The sequence below is a fragment of the Gossypium raimondii genome, chromosome 8 (genome assembly GCF_025698545.1).
Source record: "Gossypium raimondii isolate GPD5lz chromosome 8, ASM2569854v1, whole genome shotgun sequence".
In the NCBI taxonomy this organism is placed as follows: Eukaryota; Viridiplantae; Streptophyta; class Magnoliopsida; order Malvales; family Malvaceae; genus Gossypium; species Gossypium raimondii.
The window spans coordinates 17123826-17151823 of record NC_068572.1 but is presented as its reverse complement, the minus strand read 5'-3'; the positions used below and the strand labels follow the sequence as shown (position 1 = coordinate 17151823).

At 34.3% G+C, this 27998-nt stretch overlaps 1 protein-coding gene across 1 annotated transcript; it reads left to right on the top strand.

Moving 5' to 3' along the window:
• The first annotated feature begins 17642 nt into the window (after positions 1–17642).
• On the top strand, positions 17643–26284 carry LOC105793171 (probable receptor-like serine/threonine-protein kinase At5g57670). Its single transcript, XM_012622096.1, is given in 9 exon segments — positions 17643–18007; positions 23079–23209; positions 23308–23422; positions 23424–23560; positions 23683–23840; positions 23957–24036; positions 24153–24288; positions 24383–24532; positions 26153–26284. Coding segments are annotated over 9 exon segments (1404 nt in total).
• The last annotated feature ends 1714 nt before the right edge of the window (positions 26285–27998 follow it).

Here is a 27998-nt window from a genome sequence, read left to right as displayed (position 1 = left end):
TCAACATTGGACATAGATAAAAATGTTCTACAATGGATTAAATGCTCATACGCAAATGGTGGTTAATGCATCTGCTAATGGGACGTTTCTTGACAAATCCTACAATGAAGCATACGAAATTCTAGAAAGAATAGCAAACAATAAGTATCAGTACCCCACTACCAGAGTTGGTACTAGTAGAAGAGTAGCCGAAGCAATGAAACTTGATGCGATTACATCTTTAACAACTCAGGTATCATCTTTATCAAATATGATTAAAACTCTAAAAAGACCCTCTGCAGTGTAGGAGATGAAGGTTGCAAAACTAGCATGCGTATACTGTGGAGAAGATCATGTTTTTGATGAATGCCTATCCAATCCAGCCTCTGCGTATTACATGGGGAATTTTAATCGTAGCAACAACAATCCCTACTCCAACACATACAATCTAGGGTGGAAAAAATATCGAAATTGCAGCTAGAGTAATCAAGCAATGGGAAATGCTAGTAATGTTAATTGACAGAAAGTGGCTGGTGTATCGCCTGGATACACTCAACTAATACCGCAGAAAAATGTGAAACAAAGTTCGTCATCTTCAACACCAACTATGGAAGCTCTATTAAAGGAGTATATGGCAAAGAATGATGCAATTATCAGAGCCAGGCAACTTCCTTAAGAGCTCTGGAGAATCAACTGGGACAAATTGCCACTGCAGTAAGTTCCAAACAATGAGGAGCATTGCCTAGTGACACAGAAAGCTCTCGATCTCAAGGAAAGGAACAATGTAAGGCCATAACACTCCGGAGTGGCACTCAGCTGCCAGGATTTGTGACTGATGCCTTTATTGAGAAGGAAAGTTTAGAAGTTATCGAAAGCACAACTTTCAAATTAGGAGTGGAACAAACTACAAAAGATAGGAGTAAACAAAAGCATACAGAAGCAAATTAATCTTGTAAAGCTAATACAAATTCCATTGAAAAGCAACCTCAACAAATGGAAGGAAGGCCACCGCCATATTTTCCCCAACGTTTCCAAAAGTAGAAGCAAGATGCTCAATTCAATAAATTTTTAGAGGTCTTAAAGTAATTACACATCAATATACCTTTGGTGGAAGCATTAGAACATATGCCTAACTATGTGAAATTCATGAAAGATATTCTATCCAAGAATAGAAGGTTAGGGTAGTTCGAAACTGTTGCACTTACTGAAGGGTGCATAGTAATGCTGAAGAACAAACTGCCACCAAACTTAAAAGATCTAGGGAGTTTCACTATACCCTGCTCGATTGGAAACCATTATATAGGCAAAGCATTATACGATTTAGGTGCAAGTATCAATCTAATGCCTATATCTGTTTTTAGGAAACTTTGGATAGGAAAGGCAAGACCTACTACAGTCACACTACAACTAGCTGATAGATCATACGTCCACCCAGAAGGTAAAATTGAAGATGTACTGGTAAAAGTTGACAAGTTCATTTTTCCAGTAGATTTAATTATTCTAGAATGTGAAGTAGATAAAGAGGTACCCATAATACTTGGACGACCTTTCTTAGCAACTGGAAGAACATTGATTGATGTACCATAAGGTGAATTAACCATGAGAATTAATGATCAGCAGATGACATTTAACATGTTTGATGCTTTAAAGTGTGCAGACCCAGATGAAGAATGCCATGCTGTTGAATTTGTTGACGTTGTAATTTAGTAAGAATTCACAGGACATATGCACAACAATTCTGATGCAGACTTTGTTGAATTAAATGAAACAGAATTGACTGAAAAACCTGAAGAACTGATGGAAATTCAACAATCTGAAAATGGATTCAGGAGGAGCTTTGAATCATTAGACTTATCAAGTCGATCTTTCAACCCTACTTGATCGTCAATAGAAAATCCACCCATGCTGGACTTGAAGCTATTACCAGTGTATTTGAAGTACGCTTATTTGGGAGATAACGATACACTACCTGTAGTTATCTCTGCTAAGCTTAAATAGACCAGAAGATGCAATTGCTGGAAGTCTTAAAGAAATCCAAGAAAGCTTTAGGATGGTAAATTACGGATATCAAAGGAATTAGCCTAGCAATCTACATGTACAAAATAATACTTGAAGATTGCCATGGCAAATCTATTGAACATCAAAGGAGACTAAATCCTGTCACGAAGGAAGTACTTAAAAAGGAGATTATCAAATGGTTGGATGCTAGAATTATATACCCAATTTCTGATAGCTCTTGGGTGAGCCTTGTTTAGTGTGTACCGAAGAAAGGAGGGGTCACAATAGTAAGCAATGATAACAACAACTCATTTCCATATGTACTGTCATAGGTTGGAGAGTTTGTATGGATTATCGATTGCTTAACAAAGCAACGAAGAAGGACCATTTCCCTCTACCTTTTATAGATCAGATGTTAGACAGAATAGTAAGGAAATCCTTCTATTATTTTTTAGATGGATACTTAGGGTACAACCAAATTGCCATATCTCATACTAATCAAGAAAAGACTACATTCACCTGTCCTTATGGAACATTTGCTTTCAGAAGAATTCCATTTGGGTTATTTAATGCCCCGCAACATTCTAGCATTGCATGACGGTAATATTTTTCGACATGGTGGAGAAATTCCTTGAAGTATTCATGGATGATTTCTAGGTGTTTGGTGACACTTTTGAATATTGTTTGAAAAATTTAGAATTAGTACTTTGCTGATGTCAAGAAACAAATCTTGTGCTGAATTGGGAAAAATGTCACTTCATGGTTTGTGAAGGAATTATTTTGGGCCACAAGATTTCTCAGCAAGGATTGTCAGCTACAAAGAAAAAATAAAAGTCATTGAAAGTTGTCACCACTCACTTCAGTGAAAGGAATCAGAAGCTTCCTTGGTCATGCTGGATTTTACCGTCATTTTATCAAGGATTTTTCTAAGATATCCAAACCTCTATGTCAATTTTTGGAACAAAATAGACCATTTTATTTTGATGAGTTATGCTCAAAAGTATTAGAAGAGTTAAAGGAACGATTGATTACAACACCTATAGTCACTGCACCAGACTGAACTTTACCGTTTGAATTAATGTGTGATGCAAGTGACTTTACGGTAGGAGCAGTTCTAGGGAAAAGAAAAGCCAAGATGTTTCATGCTATATATTATGCCAGTCGTACATTGAAAGATTCACAGCTCAATTATACCACGACGGAGAAAGAATTGTTAGCGGTGGTATTTGCCTTTGAAAATTTTGGAGCTTATTTAGTGGGCACTAAAGTCACAGTTTATGGAGACCATTCTGCCATTAAATACTTGGTGACGAAGAAAGAGGCCAAGCCCGGACTCATTATATGAATATTGTTACTGCAAGAATTTGATTTGGAGATCAAAGATAGGAAAGGCACTTAAAATCAAGTGGCTGATCACTTGTCACGATTAGAAGCAGGGAATAATTATGGTGATAGTCAAATAATTAAGGACGAATTCCCGGATGAGTAGTTATTGTTGGCTATGGCATTGCCATGGTATGCTGATATTGTTAACTTTCTAGTCAATGGGTTGCTGCCACCTGCGCTCAATCATCAAGGACAAAGGAAATGTAACAGCCCGATTTTCAGTGGTGAAGGAACAGTGATTTTGGGACCACAAATCTCTATCTCGTTGACTCGTTAATATTATTTTAAAAATATTTATGAAGTCAATAAAGTCATATTAAAATTTGGTTCAAAAATATTAACGTTTAGATAGTTAATTAATGAAAAAGGACTAAATGGAAAAAGGTGCAAAACTTAGTAATTATTGTAGTTAGGTGATTTAATAGCTTAATTATTTCAAATGGAAGGACCAATAAGGCAATTAGACCTCACTAGTTTGTAGGGGATGGTAGTGGAATAGTAATTAAAGAAAAAATAAAAGAAAATAGTTTTAATGGCAATTTTGTTAATTATTCAAAATTAATGAAACAAATTGAAACAAAAGCTTTATTTTTTCTCATTTTCTCTTCTTATTGGCTGAACCTCACCATTTATGACCTAGGAAGATTTGTTCATCTTATGTCCTTGCATTGTAATGAAATTGAACTATTTTCTTGTAATTTTTATGTTTTTCAGATTGTTGCAACTAGGTCCAACTAGCACGTACCTTCATTTTTGATTCTGTTAAAAATTTTGGAAGTTTCCATTGAAAATTATTGAATTTTTTTATGAATACAATGTATTTGAACCTTTGATTATGTTTTTTTAATGAATTTATGAAGTAATTTCTGTTAAATTTTGAGTTAGGGATTATGTTGTGGAAATGACAAAATTCTAGTGTTTGGAAGTGAATTTAGGATTCATTATGGGTTGTTCAAGGGCCTAGTGTTTTTGAATGAGATATTAACTTGAGGAAAATAGTTAATTTGATGAATTTGGGGTTGAAGGACTAAATTGTAAAAGTTTGGGGTAAATGCATAAATTTAGAAAATAAAAGGGTATTAATTTTAAAATGGATTGGAATATGAAATGCATAACAATAATTGAGGAATTTTACATTTTAGATCAATATCCCGTAGATACTTGTGGAAAAGGAAAATAGTGGGATAGTCCCTAAGCTTCTGCAACCACTACAATTCAGTCCAAGTAAGTTCGTACGATTTAGAATTTAACATCAATATGAATTGTTGAGTAGATTAACATGGTAAAACTTATATATTTATTATTAATTTTTGATAATGAATGATAATTTGAGATATAATATTGTATTTGATGCTCAGTTTGGATTGAACGCGGGACAGAGTAAAATCGTGATTTGGTATGTTACGAGGGTTTGGAGTGGAGATGGTATTGGAGGGAGATATTTATATTTTACCCGAGTAAACTGAGGTTCAACATTTGTTGTGAACTCTCGTGTTATACTTTCTGTCTAGTGTGTTTCGGTGGGATTACCTTTTATAAGCTTTTGTATGGCGTGTTTGGTTAATCTGACGATGTACTCTTATCTGTAAGTCATTCTTCGAATGAAAAATCTCGGTAAGGTAACCTGTTTAATGAATTTTGAAATATTTTTTATTGATTGAATATTGATCTGAACATAGATGAATTCATCGGTTGAAATTGTGGATGACAGGGAATCCTCATGGTTAATTATTATTGTTTGAATTGTTGTATTTACTTCGGTAAGATTTATCGTTTAATGCATCGAGCTTACTCAGATTCATTAAGCTTACTTGTATTGTTTAATGTCATTGTAGATACCTGGATGGTTGGACAATCTGATCGGTACTCAAGCCACACTATCCAGCTCAAATCGGTAGTTTTTGGAACGTTTATTTCAGATTATATGACATGTATAGGCTCTTGTGTGGCTATCATTAATGTTTTGGTTTATGTAAATATTATGGATGATCTTTTGTGTAAATGGTCAACTTATATAATAAATGAGAATGAAGTATAGTTTCTATGCTAATATGAATGATATGTATTAAGGAAATGTTTTGATTGAGGTACCTTTGATAGGTATATTGGATAGGTATTAGCTTGAATGAATTGATGAGTTGAATTGACGATTATTTTGATGTATAATTATATATACTTGTAGTACCAATGAGGGTATATTGGTTAGGCACTTAATAGGTTGATTTTGGTGTGTTTTTAGCTTGATCAATGTCATTTTGAATAGGTATTTTGGTTGGTATTTGAGTTTCTTAAGGTTCAAGCAAACTTGAAATGGTAAACTTGTGTTTTAAGCCTCATTTTAGGTCCACACGGCCTGAGGTACGGGCGTGTGTCTCAACCGTGTGTGACACATGGCCATACGACACGGCCGTGTGTCCCCTGTAGGTTTTTAGGGTGTCATTTCGAAAGTTACACGGCCAAGCAACACGCCTTGGCCGTGTGATCCAAGTTAGAGAATTACACGGGAATGGACATAGGCTGAGACACGACCGTGTGTCCCTATTTCGAAAGTCACACGGCTTGAGACACGGGCGTGTGTCTAATCCGTGTGAATCACACGACCTCACCACACGACTGTGTGACCTCTGCAGTCTAAATTTCTTCAACTTTTCTTTAACTTTCTAAATTTTTCTGATTTAGGCCCGAACTGTTTCTATAGTATTTTTAGTGCCTGGAGGGCCTGATTAAGGAACATTATGAATGTATTTGAATGCAATTATTTTATGATTGCATTGATGTATGAATTGAATGATTTACTATTCCATTTGTTCAGTAATACTCTTTAACCCTAGTTTGGCGACAGATACGGGTTGGGGTGTTACAGGAAATTCTTTCACGATGTCAAGCAATATTACTGGGACAAGCCATTTCTATTGAAGTAGTGTGCAGATCAAGTAATTTGGAGATGTATTTCGAATGATGAAATTCAAAGTATCCTGCATCACTGTCATTCTGAATCTTATGGTAGACATTTTGGAAGCATGCAAACTGCTGCAAAGGTTCTTCAATATGGTTTTTATTGGCCCACCATGTTTGAAGATGCTTATTAGTTCTGTCAAAGCTGTGATCACTGTCAAAGAACTGATAACTTATTAAGGAGACACGAAATGCCACTGCAAAATATTTTAGAGGTGGAATTATTTGATGTATGGGGAATTGATTTCATGGGTCCATTTTCACCATTCTAGGGAATTATCTACATCTTGTCGCTATGGATTATGTCTGCAAATGGGTTGAATCTATGACTTTACCTGCAAATGATTCCAAATCAGTTCTGAGATTCCTGCATACAAATATTTTTACCAGATTTGGTACCTCTCGTGCCTTAATTAGTGGTGAAAGTTCACATTTTGATTACAAATTAGTTGCCAATGATCTAACAAATATGGGGTTAAACATAAAATTGCCATGGCATACCACCCACAGAAAAATGGACAAGCTAAAATTTCCAATAGAGAAATCAATCAAATTTTGAAGAAAATTGTCAATCCCAATCGCAAGGATTGGTCAGCAAGGTTGGACGAAGCCTTGTGGGCTTATCGCACAACTTTCAAGACACCATTGAGAATGTCACCTTTCAAGCTTATCTACGGTAAACCATGTCATTTTCTAGTTGAGCTAGAACACAAAGCATTTTAGGCAATCAAGAAACTAAACATGGCCTAAGGTGCTGCTGCAACTCATCACTTACTGAGCTTAATGAGATGTATGAATTTTGAGCTCAAGCTTATGAGAATGTAAGACTGTACAAAGAAAAGATAAAGCAATGGCATGAAAAGAAAATTTTTCCATGACAATTTGTACCTGGACAACAAGTCTTGCTTTTCAATTCCAGACATTAACTATTTCCTGGAAAATTAAAGTCAAGATGGTCTGGACCATTCGAAGTCGAGCATATATACCCTCATCGAGTTGTCGATGGTAAAGATGGAAAACGTGATTCACTTTCAAAGTCAATGGTCAACACCTGAAACATTATTTTGGAGCTCCTATAATGCGCGACAAAAATTTTATTTCTCATCGAAATACTTAATATTGTTCTCTTGCAAAAATTTTCTTCGTTTATTTTATTTTTACTTTTTCTTATTTTTACCCAATAAATTTATTTAACTATTTATTTTCTCTTGTTACAGGTTTCTTTTTGGGCCAAAGTACATACAAATTAAAGCCATTAGCCCAATTCTTTTAATTTCTTGCGCTAAACACATTTTCATTTCCCACTAAATTCCAATTGTTTTGCTTTGTCAGACCATTATTAAGGCCAATTTTATTGTACACATCACAATTTCTTCTCCCCCAAGTTTAACATAGCCAATTCAGTTTCTTCCCACATTTTCATCCCGTTTTGTTTTCTACTTTTATTCTCTGTTTCACTCATAACCGCAATAAAATCTAGCCTTTTTCATTTTCAACCATTGTATATTTCCTTCAATGGCTTCCCAAACAGCTTCTACTTCGACCTTTGCCTCCTCACACACCTTATTCAGTAAACTTGCTAAAGATAAATACGATAAGAATATTTCCAAAAGACCATTTTGAATGGAAAATGGATTCCTTTTTCAAGATGCCCCCTTCATGGGGTATTCAGAGGCCATCTCGTCAGTTGTTGAAAAATATGGATAGGGAATCTTCTATCTCCATCCTGACGATGTCTTCCCAAAGGTAGTGAAAGTGTTTTATGTCCATATTACTTCTCTTGACAATACATTTATATATGTGTGTGGCGCATCAGTTCTATTTGATGAGGAATCCATTAATGCCCAATATGGACTGTCTGAAGGTCCTGACGAGCATGCTGACTTTGTGAAGACAATGTCCCCAGAACGCTTAACGCAACTTCTCACTGATGTTTGTGTGGCAGGTACACAATGGTCAATTTCAAGAAATGACTGTTACACCGTCGATAGAGTCTTATTAAAGCCTCAATGCAAGATTTGGTACATTTCTTAAAAACCCGTCTCATTCGTTCTACACATAATGCTACAACATCAAAGGATCGATTATTGTTTCTCCACTCCATAATGGTGGGCTGAAAGATTAATGTTGGAAACATTATCTTTCGTGAGATTCACTGTTATGCCCAAAAGAATGCTGGCACCTTAAATTTCCCCTCACTGATCATTGCACTTTGTCAAATAGTCAAGGTTCCCCTGTCACCAAATAAAGACCACCTTTCAAACAAAGAGACTATTACTAAGAACATTACACAGAAACTGACTGGAGAGGAAATGCCAAGGCAAACTGGCATATCTCCATCTTTTCCTCCTAGGACTACTTCTGTTGTCCCCTCCACTTCTCACACTAATTTTGAGCAGTGAAAGATTGAAGCTGTAGAGGGTTTGAAATAGTAATTTTTTGTGTTGGAAAAACATCAGAAAATTCTTGTTGTTGACTTTGTCAAAGCTCAAGAAGAGATGGCCATCTTTCGGGAATATGTCCGCCAACACGATATTTCCATTTGTAAATCCCTGCAAAAGAACTTCTCACGCCTAATGCCATCATTTCCTATTTTTCGTAAGGAACTGCTATTGAATCCTTAAGCAAAAGATGAAGAATCTATTATTGCTCCCACACACAACCAAGAACCATAGAGAGATGAAGCTAGGATAGAATCTGTCCACATTAAATCTGATGATGATGGAATGGACACCACTCAAACCACTACACCTGCACCACAATCCAAGGCCCCTATGACTGCCCAAGAACATGCAATTCATCAACTGATTGATGAACGCACAAAGTTAGATACCGACGATGATGAAGAAGAGGTGCCCATCAACCAACTTAAGAGAAAAAGATTTAAGAAGGCTGCTGGTAAAACCATTCAAGCTGATAGTTATGACCAGGATAGGCCACAACATTACAAGTGAGCTGCAAGGAAATCTACACAACCCAAGTAAAGCAACATTCTTCCCATCCAAGCTTTGATTTTGATAATTTTCATTCATTTTAGTTCATATCTGTTAATTGCATTCATGTAGCTTTTATTCATTTAATTATTTCATGTTCATGAATTGAGGATAATGCATCCCTTAGGTTTGGGGGTTTGTTGTGCATATAGACTATATTGTTACTTGTTCATATAGTCCTTTTGCCATAACATTCAATTGCCATTCAACTACCTGATGATGTGAGTATATAGTTATCAATGATATTCAATGAGGATAATAACTTTTCTTTGTAAACTTAGAAAATATTGTGATAGGATAGTTGTTGAAAATGAATTTCTAAAAGTATAATAATTGAAATATAAATGCAATTAGGTTATAGTAGCATTCTTTGAATAAATTTAGGACTTCTTGACTTAAATTCAAGTATAGTAACAATGTATAATTTATGTCATGGTAAAATAATATGAATACTCCAATGTTTGAATCTATTGAATAGGTCAGTAATATTTGTTTGCCCCATTATATTGTTGACCAGAAAAATGAGTTCAGATATGAGTGTTTGTCTAAAAAAAGTATATATTTTAGGAACACTCTACTAAATTTTTAGGCTAAATTGCTAAAAAGGTAGTTGTTTGCTCCATCCATCTTTTACTTTAAAGCTTTTGTTTCATGAGTGATTTATATTCAAATTGTGACATGATATAATACATGGCAGTCTAGTGTATGCTCTATTGAGGTTGCCAAGTATAAAATCATGTGACAATATGAATTCCTTAGAAAATTTTTGTGTTGAAAATTGGATAAATGTAAATAAAAAAGCTGAGTTTAGGAGATAGATAACCTAGGTATATTCAAAAGAAATCTACTATAGTTTTAATTGCTGAAATATTTAGGAATTTTTACCTGTAGGCAACATTTTCTGCACTTCATTTGCTAACCAGGTTTACAAGAACTGTAAGCAATTTTTCTTTGTTTTAGTAGAAGATTGCTGAGAATAGAGGAACACAGTATGCTCATTATGATTTGGTAGTATAATTGGTAACTGATTGTTTTAGCAATTCCTTGCATTCATGCATATTCATACATTATTTGCTTTAGGACAAGCAACAATTCAGGTTTGGGGGTATGGTAACTCTTGAAAAGAGTTATATTTTAAGCCTCTAGTTGGAATTAATTGTTTGTAATTAAGTAAATACATTTTCATTTTTAAGATAATTTTAGATCATTGTATAACAATGCTTGGATTGCGCTATAATGGTCATCATTTATTACTTTAATTACTTGGGGAAGGAAAAGTTATGGTTATGGCTGGACATAGGTGCAAGTAGAAGAAGAGGATGAAGAGGATGCAGAAGAAAAATAAGGGAAGTGAAACATTGTCGTGGCGAATAGTGAGGTTGATTCTCAACACAATTGCCCTGTCAATTCGAGGAAGATGACTCAACACTCTATCTACATCATTCTCAGCCAGCTGAACGTGTACCAGAAAAATCACCCTGAAAAAGAGGAGAAACAAATGTGTGATGAGAGGGACGGTTCTATCGAATAAAAAAATGATAGAAAAGAAGAGAATTTGTGTGAGAAAAAAATTGGTGACAATAATTTCTCTTTATTCGAGAATTTCAGAGAAAAAAAGGGTATTAGCTTAAGAGAGCAGAATATAGATGTGAATAAGGGGGAGAGATAGCTATCCTAGATTCACGTACAATCTAAAGATCAAAGAGAAGCTGGAGTGTGGTAAGAATTCTTGCATTTCTGCCTTTATTTTCCTGATTTTTGTAATTCGAACTTATTTGAGAATGTTGATGAATGATTTTATTTAGATGTTAACTTTTCCACCCATGAACTAAATCTTTTCTAGGTTGGAGTTATTTGGGTAAAAGTTTTATCATTTTTAATGCCCGTTATTTGAGATTGTCTATGTTATTGTTTCATTCGATTTATGCTTATTTAAGTACATGAATGCAAGCTCTAGACATATTTGATTGTGTGTTGTGTTCTTAGATTTATTTTTAATTCTGCAAAGGTTAAATATACTGGATCTCGAATCGTTTGATGCAAGCGAATACTTGACGAAATATTCGTAGCATTCTAAACATAGATGTTGCGAGTTGTACAGAGAAGAGTGTTCATTGTAGTTATTAATCCAGAGTTCTGTAGACATATAGTAACTTAGATTTCTAGCTTAAGATCTAGCTATGAAAAGAGGCAGGTTACAATAGCGACTCTTTAAGCAGTTGATTAGACAATATTTTTCCACGGCATTATTTTGATATGAACATTTCACTTGAATAATTTCAGCCCGATTCATTCAATAACATAAATACTCTTGCTTTTCTCTGTAATTTGCCACAACATTTTATTTGCCATATCAATTCTTTGTTTTTAGCATTTGATTTCATTAATTCATTATACAAACATCTTATTCAACTTGAGAGTATTTCATGCTATTCAATATAGTCAATATGATTATAATAACTTAATTTCTTACCAATTTTCGATCCTTGTGAAGACAATACTTAATTATCACTTTATTACTTGAATGACGTGTACACTTGCACAATTGCATTAGTTATTTACATGCAGCATCTGACCAACTCTTTTTTTCTTTCTGACTTGAGGAGCTCGCGTCATCTTTATTTCTGGCTTAAAAAGCTCATTCAACATGTCCTTCTTCTCTGCTTACCCTTCTTTTTTCTAGAGCATACAGAGCATTGATTAGCTTTGAGAGTGATATGGTTCATAAATCAATTAAGTCTTCCAGTGAGGATATCTTTGAATTGTATCTATCAGGAAGTGTGCTAATCACCTTCTCATTTACTCGACTATCTGCAAACTGGTCCTTAGCAATCTTATCTGGTTCACCACTGTCATGATTCGATCTGAATATTCCTTCACAATCTCAACTTCCTTTCATCTTGAGGTTTTCAAAATCTCGTCTGAAATTTATTATTTGCTGCTGCCTTGTCTTCTATGAACCCTGAAACTCCTCCTTGATCTTATCCCAAGCTTGTTTGGGAGTATTACAAACCATGATTCTTGTAAAGATCACGTCTGAAACACTATTTTTTTGGCAAATTCCTTGTGTTTTTTGGAACATTCCTCACTATGTTGTTTCAGTTGAACGAGTGTGGGATTTGACCTCAACACTAGTGGTTCTATTTTAGCATTTACAACTTCCCAAATCAAAGGCTTGAAGATAGGTTTTCATTTTTACTATCCAGATGTCGTAGTTCTCTCTTGTAAAAACAGGGGGAAGGTGGTGTAAAGTTTGCTGAAGACATTTTTATGAAAACAAATCCTTAAGGATAAGTGGCTCTAGATACCAATTGTTGAATTTTTTTGATGAAGAAATGTTTGAAACAAAAGAAAAAAGAATTAAAAATTTAGAGAAAGATCAATTTGTGATCAACTGTTTCATTAAAAAATTGATTACCCTATTTACAAGAACAAGAAAGCTTAAATAACTTAAAAATAATGATAAAATAATTACAACTTGACTTAGTCTTGCAACTAGATTCAGTTAACTTGCTTTCTTATTGGTTGATTTCAATCTAATCAGCAACCAAAACATCTAATAAAAAATCATCATCGTTTCAGAACAAGTTAGCAAGTTGGCAACTTGCAAGGTAAGTAGTTCGTAGTCTTGGTGAGCTCATGGTTTTGTAGAGCTCGCACATTTGGTGAGCTCACAAATTTGTGTTCTGGGTTTGCTCTTGCATGGATAGTCATTTCGCAACAGAATTCGGGCTTGGATTTGTGATAAACTCGTCTGAAATGCCCGAATATAGCCTTGAATTTTCTGCCTTCTTCGATCCCTTTTGGATTCACCGAAATCTTCTTGGTTTTCAACTATGATGTCCTTCTTAACGATAGCTATCCTCTCACCATTTGGATTCACCAAAATCTTCTTGGAGCATCGCTTACTGAACCGGTGTTTGATTTTTGATGTACCAATTTTTTTTGTTTGTATTTGCAATATCCAAAAAGAAAGAACAGTAGAATAAAAAAGATCTATTTTCTTTAGACTCTCACCTAATATATATATATACACATGCAACCCAATTTTGGAGGGAAAAAAATTGAAAATACCTTAAAGCATTGGATTTGTGTGAATTTTTTTGGTTTTTGCAGGAATTATCTGTCTTTTTGTAGTGTCAATGGTTATTTGTGTGTAGTCATTTTCTTTTAAAGAGACCATGAAAATCTCTTGAGATTTGATTTTTCAAGTTTCCTTACATTGAATGCTTTTTTTCTCGAAAATTCTAGGCTTTCTCCTTAATGCATTTTCTTAACTTTCTTTCATTTTGCAAATTTCTCCCATAGATTTCTATTAAATCTTGATTTTACTTTAAATGGTATCATTATATACATTAAACTAGTGTAAAACAAATGAATTAAAGGAAAATAATTGATTTCCATGGTAATTCCAAGATTCTCTCTTCTCTCCACTTCGTATATGATTTATAGTGAAATTTTCCAAATATTTTATTTTCAGGCATTTGAAAATATGGTTTTACTAATTTCTTTTCTCATTTAAACTTTTAATATTAAAGTCATGGACGCTTTAGTTTGTTAGCAAAAGCAAAGGTCTTGTTTAGATTTGAGACTTATCATGTGTAATTATATATATGGATGTCCAATTTTATCATATGTGATTGTTATGTGTGGATATTTTTAACCTAATTAGTTCAATTTGTTGGATTTTTATCATATGTAATTATTTGATTCTATTTTGTGATTACTCGGATAATTTGTCTTGTAATAATTTAATATTTATATTTATATTTGTAATAAATTTCTCTTTTCTTTTTGCGTTTACATTCCCACATGTTGCAGTTAATGTAGAAATAGACGATTTAATTAAAAGAAGCAACCATACATGATATTTTCTTTGTTTTAAAGAGTGAGGTTGACCAAAAATATAAGAAGGATAAAGTTATCATAAAATAAATATTTATTTCAGAATCTTAGCTTGCCTAAGAAAGGAGTGATATTGAAATAACTGATGAATTATTGAATTTTAACATTGTTGACCAAATGCCGGGTGGAGTAACTGCAATGTTGATGCGGAGAATGCAATGGGATGGGCTGCGATTCTTCGGGATTCAAATGGGGAGGTAGTTCGCTGATGTATGTCTCCCTCTCTTGCAGAAGCTTTGTCGATAAGGGAGGACCTCTCGTGGTTGAAGGCTATGCATATTGATCATATTGGGCTTGAATCGAACTGTTTTACGGTTGTCAATGCTTTAAACGATAATTTAGTATACAACTTGGAACTAGGATTAATGATTTTCGTTTAGTCAAATCTCAGTTTCAATTTTTTAAAGTTGTGAGTATAATGGAAAGCTAATAAAGCGGTTCACATTTTGGTATGGATAACTTTTTGTTATGCTGATTACTTTTCGTGGGATATTTGTGTGGACTGTACCTCAGAGATTCTTCTAAAAGATCGTAACAAACAATAAAAAGAAAGGATTTAGGAATAAGTACATGGGGTGAGTTTACTAGCTCGGTTTAATTGGTCTTTTTCTTTTTAATGTATTAACGTCCTGTTTATATTTTTTATGATTAATGATATCTACTACTACTAAAAAAAACAACTCGATAATGTAAGATTTCAAGAATGTGATTTTAGATTTTAAGATTATCACAGAAAATGTATACTTTCTTAAGGATGTTCAGTCGGTTAACCGACCTTTCAAAATTTTTAACCGTTAACCGAACTGATTTTTTTTAAATTAACCGAACCGAAATTTTTTCGGTTAATTCGGTCGGTTAACCGAATTAACCGAAAATTATATGTTTTTTTTGGTTAAAAATTAACCGAATTAACCAAATTAACCGAATTACCCGAATTAACCGAATTAACCGAATTAACCGAATTACCCAAATTACCCGAATTAACCGAATTGAATCACTACATAATTAAAAACATTACATAAGTCTTGAAATTAACACATAATTGAAAATTTATTTTTATTTATTAAATTATTTGTAATTTTTATGATTGGGTTGGGTTGGATACTTGGGTTTGGATTGGGTTTAGGTGAATAGTGGGCCTATTTATATATTATAATCTTATTTATTAATTTTTTCGGTTAAACGAAAAAATTGATTAACAAACCGATTTGAACCGAATTAACTGTTAACCAAAAAATTAAAAAATAATTAACCGACCCCTGACCGATTAACCGAATTCGGTCGGTTACCCGAATTTTTTCGATTTTACCCGAATTTTGCACACCCCTATACTTTCTCGAGACAAACACCTAAAAGATAAAGCGAATGTTTTCAAAGGTAAGTTAAGTATTTCTGAAACCTCAAGCTCGTAGACTTTACCTATATTTTGTTTGGTCCTTATTTATTTATTTTAGTCAAGTCTACTTTTTTATTTATTTATTTATTTTATTGTGGTTAGAATATTATAATTTTAGTAATAAAAGGGTGAAATTAGTAGGATAAAGCGAGAAAGCATTGTATGAAAAAGGGGTATCTCTTTTTAATAATTTAACAATATTTTAATAATTTTTTCATGTCATTGATACATAATTTTAGTATTTTTAACCTAAACCTGAACCCTAAACTTTAACCCTAAAGTTGGCTTTTGGGTTTAAGGTTCAAGGTTTGGGTTTAGAGTTACGAGTTTTGGGTTTGAGGTTTAGAGCTCGAGTTTGGGGTTCAAGGATTAGGATTCGAGTTCAGAGTTCAAGTTCAGGGATCGTGGTTCAAGGTTTGAGGATTAAATTTAAAAAATTACCAAAATTATGTATTAATCACATGAAAAAAATTACTAAAATCTCATTGAATAATTGAAAAGTGATACATGATGATGTGGCGAACCTGTTTCATACCATACTTTATTAAAGAAGCTCCCTCAAATTGAAGGCAAAAAGTGGAATCTAGTGTCACGGTCCAAAGTGAAAAGCCCATGACCATGGCACAAGCTGCAACACATAGAGGTCTATCAATTAGATAGGGATCTTTTAGCCAACGAGAACTGGCCCGATTCAAAGAACTGTTGGAGAAGCTTGTCAGATTGAAGCCTAGGTGACCTAATGATGAAGATATGACAACATAGGCTTCCTTGGTAAATATGGGAACTAATCTTAGAAGATTGATAGGAATCGTATCTTGTAAAGATTAGATTAGATTTGATATTGTATATCTTGTAAATCCTATGATTTAAGGGATAGGTTAATCTCGTCCGTCGATGTAACTTAATCTAGACCGTAGGTTTTGGGGGAGCTCAACTATAAATAAAAAGCCTCCCCCTCACTTGTAGATAATCCATTGTTTCATTATTCTTTATGAATAAGAGCATATTGAGAGCATTTACTCAAACACCTCTCGTGCATTCTTTTCTTTGGCTTTTTGTTGTTCTTTTGTAGCGTTTTTTGGCATAATTGATTCCGCTATACATATTGGTGCATTGGAGGAATTCTAAAGGAATCCTCACTTGTGGTGGTTAAGTTAACTTAGGCAAGTTTGGAACGAATAAATTGTCAAAGGCCACACGAAACGCGATACAAAATTTCTAGGCTCGTGACAAGTTGTATCCAAGCTATTTGTTGTAAAGGCACCGTTGGGATGTCAAAAGTAGTTGCCGATCAGAATGAGCCAACGGAGACCCATGGGAGGGCCAAAAAAGTAATTTGATCGAAGGACATGTTGTTAGCTTTAGAAAATCGAGTGATTAATCTTGAGGAGTCTGTGGAGGACATGAAAGGGATGCTCGAGTTGGTCGGGGGAGGCACAGATGGGTTTGACTCAATAGAAGAGCAACTTAGAGAATTTGTGTTGCATTCTCTCAATGGTAATGCGAAAAAGATGGATAGAATACTCAACTCCACTATGAAAAGGTTGGCAGAGAGGGATGATACTCTCGAGGATATAGTGTTAGCCATGAAAGAGGAAATCACAAAGCTTAAGGGGGAGCTCACGATTTACAAAGCTGCTTTGAGTAATGGGATGTTGACTTCGAGATCGAAGCAATAAGCAATGGATGTTCCCAAACCGGAGAAGTTCAAGGGTGCAAGGTCCGCAAGGGAAGTGGACAACTTCTTATGGGAAATGAAGTAATACTTCCGAGTAATGAGCATCGAGGATGATGCTATTAAGGTAAACACTGCTTCAATTTATTTTATTGATGTTGCTCTCTTCTGGTGTCGTCGTAGGTCCATGGATGAGAAACGTGGAGGGAATGCAATTGGGACTTGGGAAGAGTTCCATAGAGAGTTGAAGATGCAATTTTACCCACAGTATGCCGAGAAGGAGGCTCGGGCTAAGTTACGTTGTCTTACGTAACAAGGCAATGTTTGGGAGTATGTTCGGGCATTTAGAGAGTTAATGTTGCAAATATTTGACTTGAGTGAGAAAGAAGCATTCTATTGGTTCAAAGATTGGTTAAAGCCGTGGGCAAAACATGAGTTGCATAGGCAAGGAATCATCGAGCTTACTATAGCCATAGTGGAGGCAGAGTCCTTTGTCGAGTTTGGTCCAACGAAAGGCAAGTTCGAGTCGTCTAAGCCCAATGGAAAGGGCAATGGTGAGGGAAACCATAAGAAAGATGAAGAGGAACATAACAATGATGACAACAGTACCGATAACACTAGTGGCGATGGGAAATCACGAGATACAAAGCGGAGATCCAACAACCCAAGGGACAAAAGGAAGGGGATAAATTGCTTCCTTAGTCAAGGACCACACATGACGTGAAAATGTCTAAAAAAATTGATGCTTTTGGTTATAAAAAAGAATGACAAGCCGGAGGAAGTGAAGCCTGGTAAGAAAAAGACATCGATGATTAATTCGATGGTACTCACTCCTGCAAAGAGGAATGGCAAGGAAAGGTTGAAATTTATGGACATCAATATTGTGGGCTAGAAGTGGAGTGCTCTTATTGATACGAGAACATCAGACTTACTTATATAGGAAAAAGTTGAGAGGAAGCTTGGTCTCTCGATTAGAAAATCGAATAAGAAGATCAAGATGATAAATTTCGAGAAGGCCCAACTGTAGGAGTAGCTTAAGACGTGGAGCTACACATCGGTGAATGGAAAGGCAAGGAAGAATTTGAGATAATCTAGTTAGATACTTACGATTTTGTACTTGGCTTAAACTTCCTTGACAGGATTTAGGCGGTTCTATTTCCATGGGCCGATCAAATTCCTATCGTTACTGGTTCGTTATCACAAATCGTTGCACCAATACATCGGGATATGAAGGTTGGGACAAAGGTGTTGTTGTCAATCCAACTAGTCGAGGATGTTTCATATGGAAGGAACTTTGACTCGATAGAACGGAGTGCTACGAAAGCCCCTTCGGATATGTTAGTAGTGCATGAGATCGATATGAGGCCTGGAAAGTCGACTGTGGAGCTGACACCTTTGGTTAATGTGGGTTGTGTATCGAAATTTGAGGGAAAAAAAGCGATGCACACATAGTTGAGACGAGTAAATGCTACAATTAAGGTATATTTGTAACAGCCGTTTTCAGTGAAATCAGAACAGTGGTTTTGGGACCAAAAATTTGAGGTTGAAAAATTTATTTTATTATTATTTTATGGTCTATAGCATGATAGAAATACCGTATGAAAATTTCGTTAAGAAATTTTACCATTTACATGTTCAATTTGATAAAAAGGACTAAAACGCATAAAGTGCAAAACTTGAGTTCTAATAGCTAAAGGTATTAAATAGCTATAGAACATTAATGTGGAGATCTTTATATGGTAATTAGCCCATTAGAATGTTAGTGGATGATAATGGCTTGACAATTTTGTAATTTGAATTAATTTTAAAGGTTAATTAAATAATTAATTAATAAATGATAAGTTAAAATAAAATTAATTTTTCTCTCATCTTTCTCCATCTTCTTTCACCGATTTTCAAGAGGAAAAGAATCCATTTTCATCATTAAAATTTGGCCATCTTTAATCCTTCAATTAGGTATGCATTTTTGTCCCATTTTTAAATATTTCTATGTCTTCAGGATCGTTATAGCTTAATCCAGCTAATCTGGGGACTAATTTATGAAACTGTTAAAGTATTAGGGTTTTTACATTAATGAGTATGCTTGAGTTTTAAATTTTGATGAAAGAAAATGAATGGTTGTTGTTAGATAAACAACTTTTGTAAAGAAATTTTTAGTAAAATTGTCAAATAGGGATTAAATTGGAAAATAGAAAATATTATGTGTTAAAATTGTGAATTTATGAAATAATGGGCTGCCATTAATATGTATAAAAATCGGCTAGGCTTGGGTAATGATTAAATTGCCTTAATTTCATTTTTCGAGCCTAGGGACTAAATTGCAAATGAATTAAAAGTATAAGGCCAAAATGGTAATTTTTCCAAAATTACATGTTGGACTAAATTGAATGTGAATTATATTGAATTGGGTTAAATTCATTCGCATAGGTCCTGTTAGGCCTCGTACGGAGCTAGATCGAGGCAAAGAGAAAATCTCGGATTAGTTGCCTCCGTATCTACGTACACTCGTCGAGGTAAGTTCGTGTAATTAAATTGTATAAATATATGTTTTAAATTGAATGATATGTTTGTAAATTTTGTAATTTCCATGAATGAATACCGGTCGCATATTTGACAACGTACAAAGACTACTAAGCCCCGTTTGAACCTTAGGAATTCGTAGGATACAAATGACATGTCATTAGGGTTACCGATTTTAGCTCATATGAGCTTACCGATACTCAGATCGCATGAGCTTATCGTTATTTAGCTCAGAGGAGCTTACCGTTTACAGCTCGTAAGAGCATACCGATTCAGAGCTCGTATGAGCATACATGTACAAGAATTGATGGATTACAGTTTAGTACACCTTGTGTGTACTATCTACATATCCAATGATATTCTAAATGGTTCAATGCACACAATTATGTTACGAGATTATATGAGTTCGCTATGAACTATTACAGGTATTTACATGAAATACAAGAAAGTGATGTTACATGATTCATTGATATATGAAATGAATAATTCATGTATATGAAATGTGATTACTTGTTGAATTCATCCATGTGTATTGGATTTCATATATGATTTACATGGCTAATATGTTGATGAACATGTGTTTAGGCTTTTGGCTAAATTGGATGGGATATGCTATGTTAGCTTACCTTAATAGTGATTTAAAATGGTAAGTTAAATTTTAAGTTATATGAACTTACTAAGCTTAAATGCTTACTCTGTGTTATTTTCTGTGTTTTATAGTGATTCGAAAGCTCATTTAGATTGGAAGCTTGTCGGAGCTATATCACACTATCCATCGGCTCTTTTGGTACTTTTAGTTGGTTACATATTGGTTCTAATGGCATGTATAAGTTATTTTGGCTAATTTGGCCTATGTGTGATGTTGTGGTTGTGACCATATGCTTTGGCTTGTGTTTTGGTATATTTTGCTACGTGCATATATAAATGGACTTATTATATTTGGTGTGTGGCTTGATTTATGATAGAATGATGAAAGTTAAATGTTACCTAAATTTGCATTTTTTACATGTGTTTGTGATGTAAAGAATTGGCGATGAATTGGTACCTTGATATGTAAGTGTATGTATATGCCTAAATATGTTAGTATTTGAAATGCATTTTGGTATCAAATGGTATGTTTTGGTAGATAAATGAATTGGTATGAAAGGATGCAAATTAGCTTGGTAAATTGATGGTTTATTTGGTTAAATTATATATATGAAAATACATGTTTGAATATTGTCATTTGAGGTGCCTAAGAGCATATTGGTTGTATGTGAAATATTACATGTTTAAGACTTGATTTTGGCATGTTTTGGATGTCTTGTTATGGCTTGTTGATGTGCATAATATTGAGTTTAGGTTGGTGCCAAATTGGGTGAGAAATGTGACTTGGAAAATGATCTATTTTCATCCACAAAGGCAGAGACACGGACGTGTGTCCCCTGTAGCTTTTTAAAGGTACAAGTCAGTATGCTCACATGGCTCAGCACACGGGCGTCTGGCTTGGCCATGTGACCCAAATTAGTGAGTTACACGGGCACAGACATAGGCTGGGACATGGCCGTGTGTCCCTATTTCGAATGTCCACACGGCCTAAGACACGGGCGTGTCTCTTGGCCGTGTGAGTCACATGGCTTAAGACATGGGTGCGTCTCTTGGCCGCATGAGTCACATGGCCTGGTCACACGACGGTGTGGCCCCTACAGCTTTGAAATTTTTAAATGTTTCTGAAATATTTTTTGAGTTTCCAACTTTGTCCCGATTTGTTTTTAATGTGTAATTTAAGCCACGAGAGCTTGTATAAGGGACAGTATGTCCGACTTCGATTGGTTTCTAACATGAATATTTTATGATATGAAATGTTTGAAATTCTTTCTGTTTGGTTTGTAAACTTCGATGATGGATACGGGTTAGGGGTGCTACAATATTGCGAACACTTTGGTAGTGTTTTGAATTTTGACTTCATGGCTTGGAAAGATCATAGGGACCCTTTCAAAGTTCTTAAGCAAGGGAAGTTGAGGGATTGTTGGTGATTTGAAGCCAAAATGTGAGAATCAAGAGGATTACAATCGGAGAAAGTTAAAATTGGGGCAAGTTAGAGTGGAGACTTCTTGCTAACGAGATGTAGCAACAAGTGCAACGGTTCCAGTTAAGTGGCGATGGAAGCCGAGGTGAAGGTTCGAAAAGAAGGACTGACCCGATAACAAGACTAGTCGAGAAGGAACCAAGGCGATGAGAGAGTTTAAAGGCGAATCAAGTCGTGTCATTCCGAACGCAAAACGAGGGCATTGCGAGAATAGGTGGGGGAGAATGTCACGGGCCAAAGTGCAAAACCTATGACCATAGTGCAAGATGCACCTCATGGAGGTTTATCGATTAGATAGGGATCTTTTAGCCCATGAGAACTGGCTTGATTCAAAGAACTATTGGAGAAGCTTTTTAGACTGAAGCCTGGGTGGCCGAATGATGAAGATATGGCAATATAGGATACCTTGGTAAATATGGGAACTAATCTTAGAAGATTTATAGGAATCATATCTTGTAAAGATTAGATTGGATTTGATGTTATATATATATATATATTATAAATCCCATGATTTAAGGGATAGGCTAATCTCGTCTGTCAATGTAACTTTATCTAGACCGTAGGTTTTGGGGGAGCTCAACTATAAATAGAGAGCTTCCCCCTCACTCGTAGATCATCCATTGTTTCATTATTCTTTATGAATAAGAGCATATTGAGAGCATTTACTCAAACACCTCTCGTGCATTCTTTTCTATGGCTTTTTGTTGTTCTTTTGTAGCTTCTTTTGGCATAATTGCTTCTGCTATACAAATTGGTGCATTGGAGGAATTCTAATAGAATCTTCACTTGTGGTGGTTAGGCTGACTTAGGCTAGTTTGTAACGAACGAATCGCCTAAAGATGTACGAAATGCGTGACAAAAGTTCTAGATCTATGACACTAGGCTTTGCATACCATTTATGCTTTCTACTTAGACTTTCCAATGTCTCCCTTTCCCTGAGTACTCAAAGATCCCTCTTTTTCTTCTCTTTCTTCTTTAAGTCCTTACTTCCTTAAGCATCATAAGAAGGATAGTTGAACTACTTTTTAGTTCATTTTCTTCATCATGGGTTGTCTTTATTATTTGCTAGTTGACTCTCTCGCATAAAATAAAGTTCCCTGTCTTGTTTGTCACTGTTGTAATGAAGTATCCCAATCACATCTTGAAATAGTTTTTCTCCTGAAAAATACGTCGTTTTGAAGATGCTTTTAGAACCTAACACAGGGTTTTTGAAGAAGAACACAACAACAAAGATAGCTTCAAGGTTGTTTTAGTTGCACAACATTCTCAAAGACCTTTTTGGAGATGCTTCTCCTTCGAGGAAATATTTGTTGCCACCAATGCTTCTATCTCAGGTTTATTAAATTGCTTTACTTTTTTTAGGGGGGAGGCATTCAAACGTTTATTTATTTGTCAGTGATAATGATTTTCATTTGGTTATGTGGATAAACAGAGAATTTGGTAGGGAAATGAGGGTATGCAGAGGTATACAAATGAGTATTAAAAGATGGGGAAGAGATTACAATGAAGAGTCTGACAAAAGCTCTGATTGATGAAAGGAAAGAAAAGGTTTTTGATAGAAATTAGAACTATTGGTCATGTCTGCCACCCAAATGTAATGACACTTTTAGGTTGTTTCATTGACAATGGGTTTTATCTCATATTTCAGTTCTCTTCTAAAGGCTCTATTGCTTCTCTTCTTCATGGTACAAAATGTAAAATTTTGATTTACTTTTCCCCCATCACAGTCGACTATTTATTTATGGATTTTTTTTGTCTTTTGAATGTTTTGGAATGCCTTCTCTTCATAGAATTTTTGTGACTACAAATGTGAATTTGCCTCTATTAGACTAGAAAATAAGGTATAAGATTGCAGTTAAGACTGCAAAAGGACTTCATTACTTGCATAAATGGCGTAAAAGAAGGATAATCCACCGTAACATTAAGTCTTCAAATATTCTATTGACTGCAGATTTTGAACATCAAGTATCCATATCAAATTTGCTCTGTTTTGACTTTCATTGATCATGCTAATATTTAGTTCTTACAGTATTTTGAGTTTGATGATAACCTCTTCTCTTTCTCTTCAAATTTATGTGTAGATATCTAATTTTGGACTAGCAAAATGGATTCCTTCTCAGTGGACACACCAGTCTATTGCTCCGATTGAAGGCACATTTGGGTACTAATAATATATATATGTATGTTCTATATAACATTTATTTTCTTCTCTTTTACTAAGAAAACAAAAATTAAGTTGCTACAAGGGTTTTAATGGGAGTGCTAGATGTGATGTAGAAATTTAGCTCCCGAGTACTTTATGCATGGAATTGTGGACGAGAAGACATATGTGTTTGCATTTTGAGTTTTCTTGTTAGAGATTATATCAGGGAGGAAACCAGTTAATGCCTCTCGCCAAAGCTTGCACTACTGTGTAATGCATTCCCTTGAAATACAAATATCATCTTCGTTATATGTTACTTATTTCATTGCATGACATGTTACTTGTTACCTTCTCAACTCAACAGGCAAAACCAATCTTGAATGGTGAGGAGATTTACAAACTAGTAGATCCAAGGCTACGAGGTTCCTTCGACCTTTCATAGCTAAAAATACTTGCATTTGCAGCATCTCTCTGCATTTGAGCATCTTCGGCATGGCGTCCTACTATGAATGAGGTACCATTTCTACTTTCTAGATCTCTATTATTAATCAATAAGAATTTGTCACCTACACATATTCATTAATGAATCAGTATTTTCTATTTATTGTTAGAAAATAGGCTACTGTAAAACAAATCTGTTAGCACTGACTGGAAAATAAATAAAGAATTAAGAAATCACAAATTTTTGCGTTGTGGTAAACCCACTGCCATGGAAATGAATTTGCCCTGATTAGTGTAATTGCATAGTGAATGTCGTACCCCAAGGTTAACACAGTGCTTCAATATTCGTACACCCAAATAAGGAAGATGGAACTCGATTAGTGTTGTTCTCCTTAAGGAAATCACAGTAGGATCAATTCCCAGGAAAGTTTGGGAGGGTCATAGTTGGTCTCACTTAAAACACAAACACCTAGACAAAAATTTTCTCTAAAGTGATTTAGAGAAAAAAATGACAAAATTTATAAGAAAATTGAAAAGTAAGGAAGATGAGGAAAGTGCTTTCAGATAGTGTTGTTTTCTTTTCTATTTTTGAAAATGAGGAAATCAGTCCTCTATTTATACTAGAAATGGAAGGGTAAAATGATAAATAGGTAGGGCAAAAGAATAAAAAACATAAGGCAATTTTGAAACTAGCCCACCATTTTCACGCCCAATAACCAAATAATATTACTATTTCAAATTTTTCGTAACAGTAAAAAAGGAAAAATAATAAAATTATGGAAAAATAATAAAACTTTTATCAAAAAAGATATAATGTTAACATGGAAACGGACCAGGCGAGCGGTGACGACGCGCGTGTGTGATAGGCTTATAACCCAATTACTCAATGAGAACAAGAAGTAAAACTATATTAAAGCCCTTTTAATAGCTTCTACTTAACCAATGTGGGATATACCCACTAACAACAATCCTTTACATTACCAACAATCCCCCATTAATGCAAAGTAATTTGAATGTTTTTTTTGTAAACACGAGGAAAAGTAGAGAGTTTTTTTATCCAGTTAAAAAGTGAGAAGAGCAATAATGAAATTAAATGCTTAAACACTAGTATCTTGTGGGTTTGAATTAGTACATAGTGAAATAAGTAACTCTTCTCTTTAACAAGTGAACGAATATTGAACTTGTTAAGATAGGAGTTAGCTTATGACACACAAATAATCTCAAATCCATTTGATGTTTTGCAATAACTCGACAAGTTTTAGCCAATGCACCTTAGGATGTTAGTAAGTGCTCTAGAAAAATTGCCCAAAATATTTTTCATAGAAGGTGTTAGTCCTTCACACTTACGTAGGTGATTTCATCAAGTCTATCTCAATATAGACCACTTGAATCAGGGCTAAGAATCATTAAGAGTTTTTATTAAGGTCATCATCTCAAATTTAAGTTCGGTGAATTTATCAAATCCATCTCAATAGGACCACCCAAACTCTAGGATATGAACTCTCTAAGAGTAATAAAATCAACCTTTCGAGTAAGTGAATTCATCAAGTCCGTCTCAATAGGACCACCACACTTGAATTATCACACCAAATAGTAGTTTTGTCGACTAGGTTTAGATGAAGTTCATTTAACAAGGACTTAAGCCATGTAATGTTTGTTGCAGCAATTGTTATACCTTGGTATTCTGCTTCAGCTGTCGAACGAGATACAACTTATTGTTTCTTGGAACACCAGGAAACCAAATTCCCACCAAGATAGACACAGTATCCAGTGGTTGGTCGACAGTCGTCAAAATCTAGACCCTAATTTGCATCAGCATACCTAACTTGTAACAGCTCATTTTTCAATGGTGTCGGAAACAGTGGTTTTGGGGCCACGAATTCGACGAGTAAGTTCATAAATATTTTTTACGAATATTTATGATTTCAATTATGGTTTTAAAAAGGTTTTTGATATGGTAATTTATGTTATATGAGTGATTAATTAAGTTTAAGTGGTAAGACTATAAAGTCGAGTGGTTTTAGAAAATGAGGTATCGGGACCTCATTTCTATAAAATGAGCTGTAAATATTTTTATAAATATTTATGGAGTGCTATTAAGGCTGAATTAAAGTTTCGTTAAGAAATTTTGACGTTTGTATGCTTTATTAAGTAAAAGGACTAATTTATAAAAGATGTAAAACCTAGTTGCTATTTAATTTTAATGATTTAATAGATTACTTAGTGGAATTAGGTGGACTTATATGACAATTAGACCATGATGAATTATTATGGTCGGACAATGCTTGTTATTATGATAAGTATGTGTTATTTTTTTATTAATTAAAATAATAATGTAATAAAAACATAAACTAAGTAAAACAAAAAGAAAGAACAACATTTTATGCTTACCATCTTCTCCAAAACACTAAAACACCATGGCAAGAAGAACTAAGGTTGGGCCATGCTTCAATTCATGCACGGTAAGCCATTTTTCATCCGTTTCTTTTAATTTTTTTTATGTTTTTGAGATTGTTGCAATTAGGTCAACTAGCCCGTAACTTCGTTTTTGAAACTGTTAAAGATTTTGAATGTTGCCATTAATGAATCTTTATGATTTTAGATGTTAAATGATGAAATTGGGGGTATTAGTTGTGATTTATAAATATTTTGTTAAATGATTTTGATGAATTTAACGATTAGGGATTAAATTGTTGAAATAGTAAAAATACAAGGACTTGGTGTGAAATTATTTCACAAATGGGATGTATTGGATGCCATGAATATTTTGTTGGCATGGGTTTTCATTAAAATTGGTTAATTTGCATGTTTTAGGCTCATGGACTAAATTGAATAAAAGTAAATTGTTAGAGGCAATTTTGTAAAAATTAAAATGACTAAATTGTATAAAATAAATTGTTTTACTATCTAAATTAATGAATTGAATGAAATTCTTAATTTAGATCAAGAATGAGTGGAAAAGCGAGGAGAAGAGAAAATTACCAAATTGCCCTTTTACTTAGTTATTTCGTAATTTAGCAAGGTAAGTTCGTAGGAATAGAATTGTACATACCTATATATATAAATAATTTTATTGCTGATTTATGAATGTATAACTTATATATGATGTTTAAAATGTTAACTTATATATGATGTTTAAAATGTGAGTTGGAACTAAAAATATTATTAAGGTGAGAAAGGATTTATTAGAAATTTATTGAATATTTATGAAATATGAGAAATGCGATTTTAGAATGATTATGAATTGTTACAGATTGTGTATCGAGAAATATGAAAGTCATTAATAGATGATGTTAATCTTTGTGATGATACATTGATAGTATGAATATATGTATTTATATTATATCATGTGTACGAAAACAATGAAATGCCCTTTAATGATAAATATGTTTAAAGGAAATGTATTACATGAAATGCCCGGTTGAATGTAGTAATCACTATGATATGATTGGCATGCCAATAGGGTTAGAATGTGTGCTTGTACGGGATTTGCACTTCGGTGCCCATGTTTACACTTCGGTGTCCCTATTCGCACTATG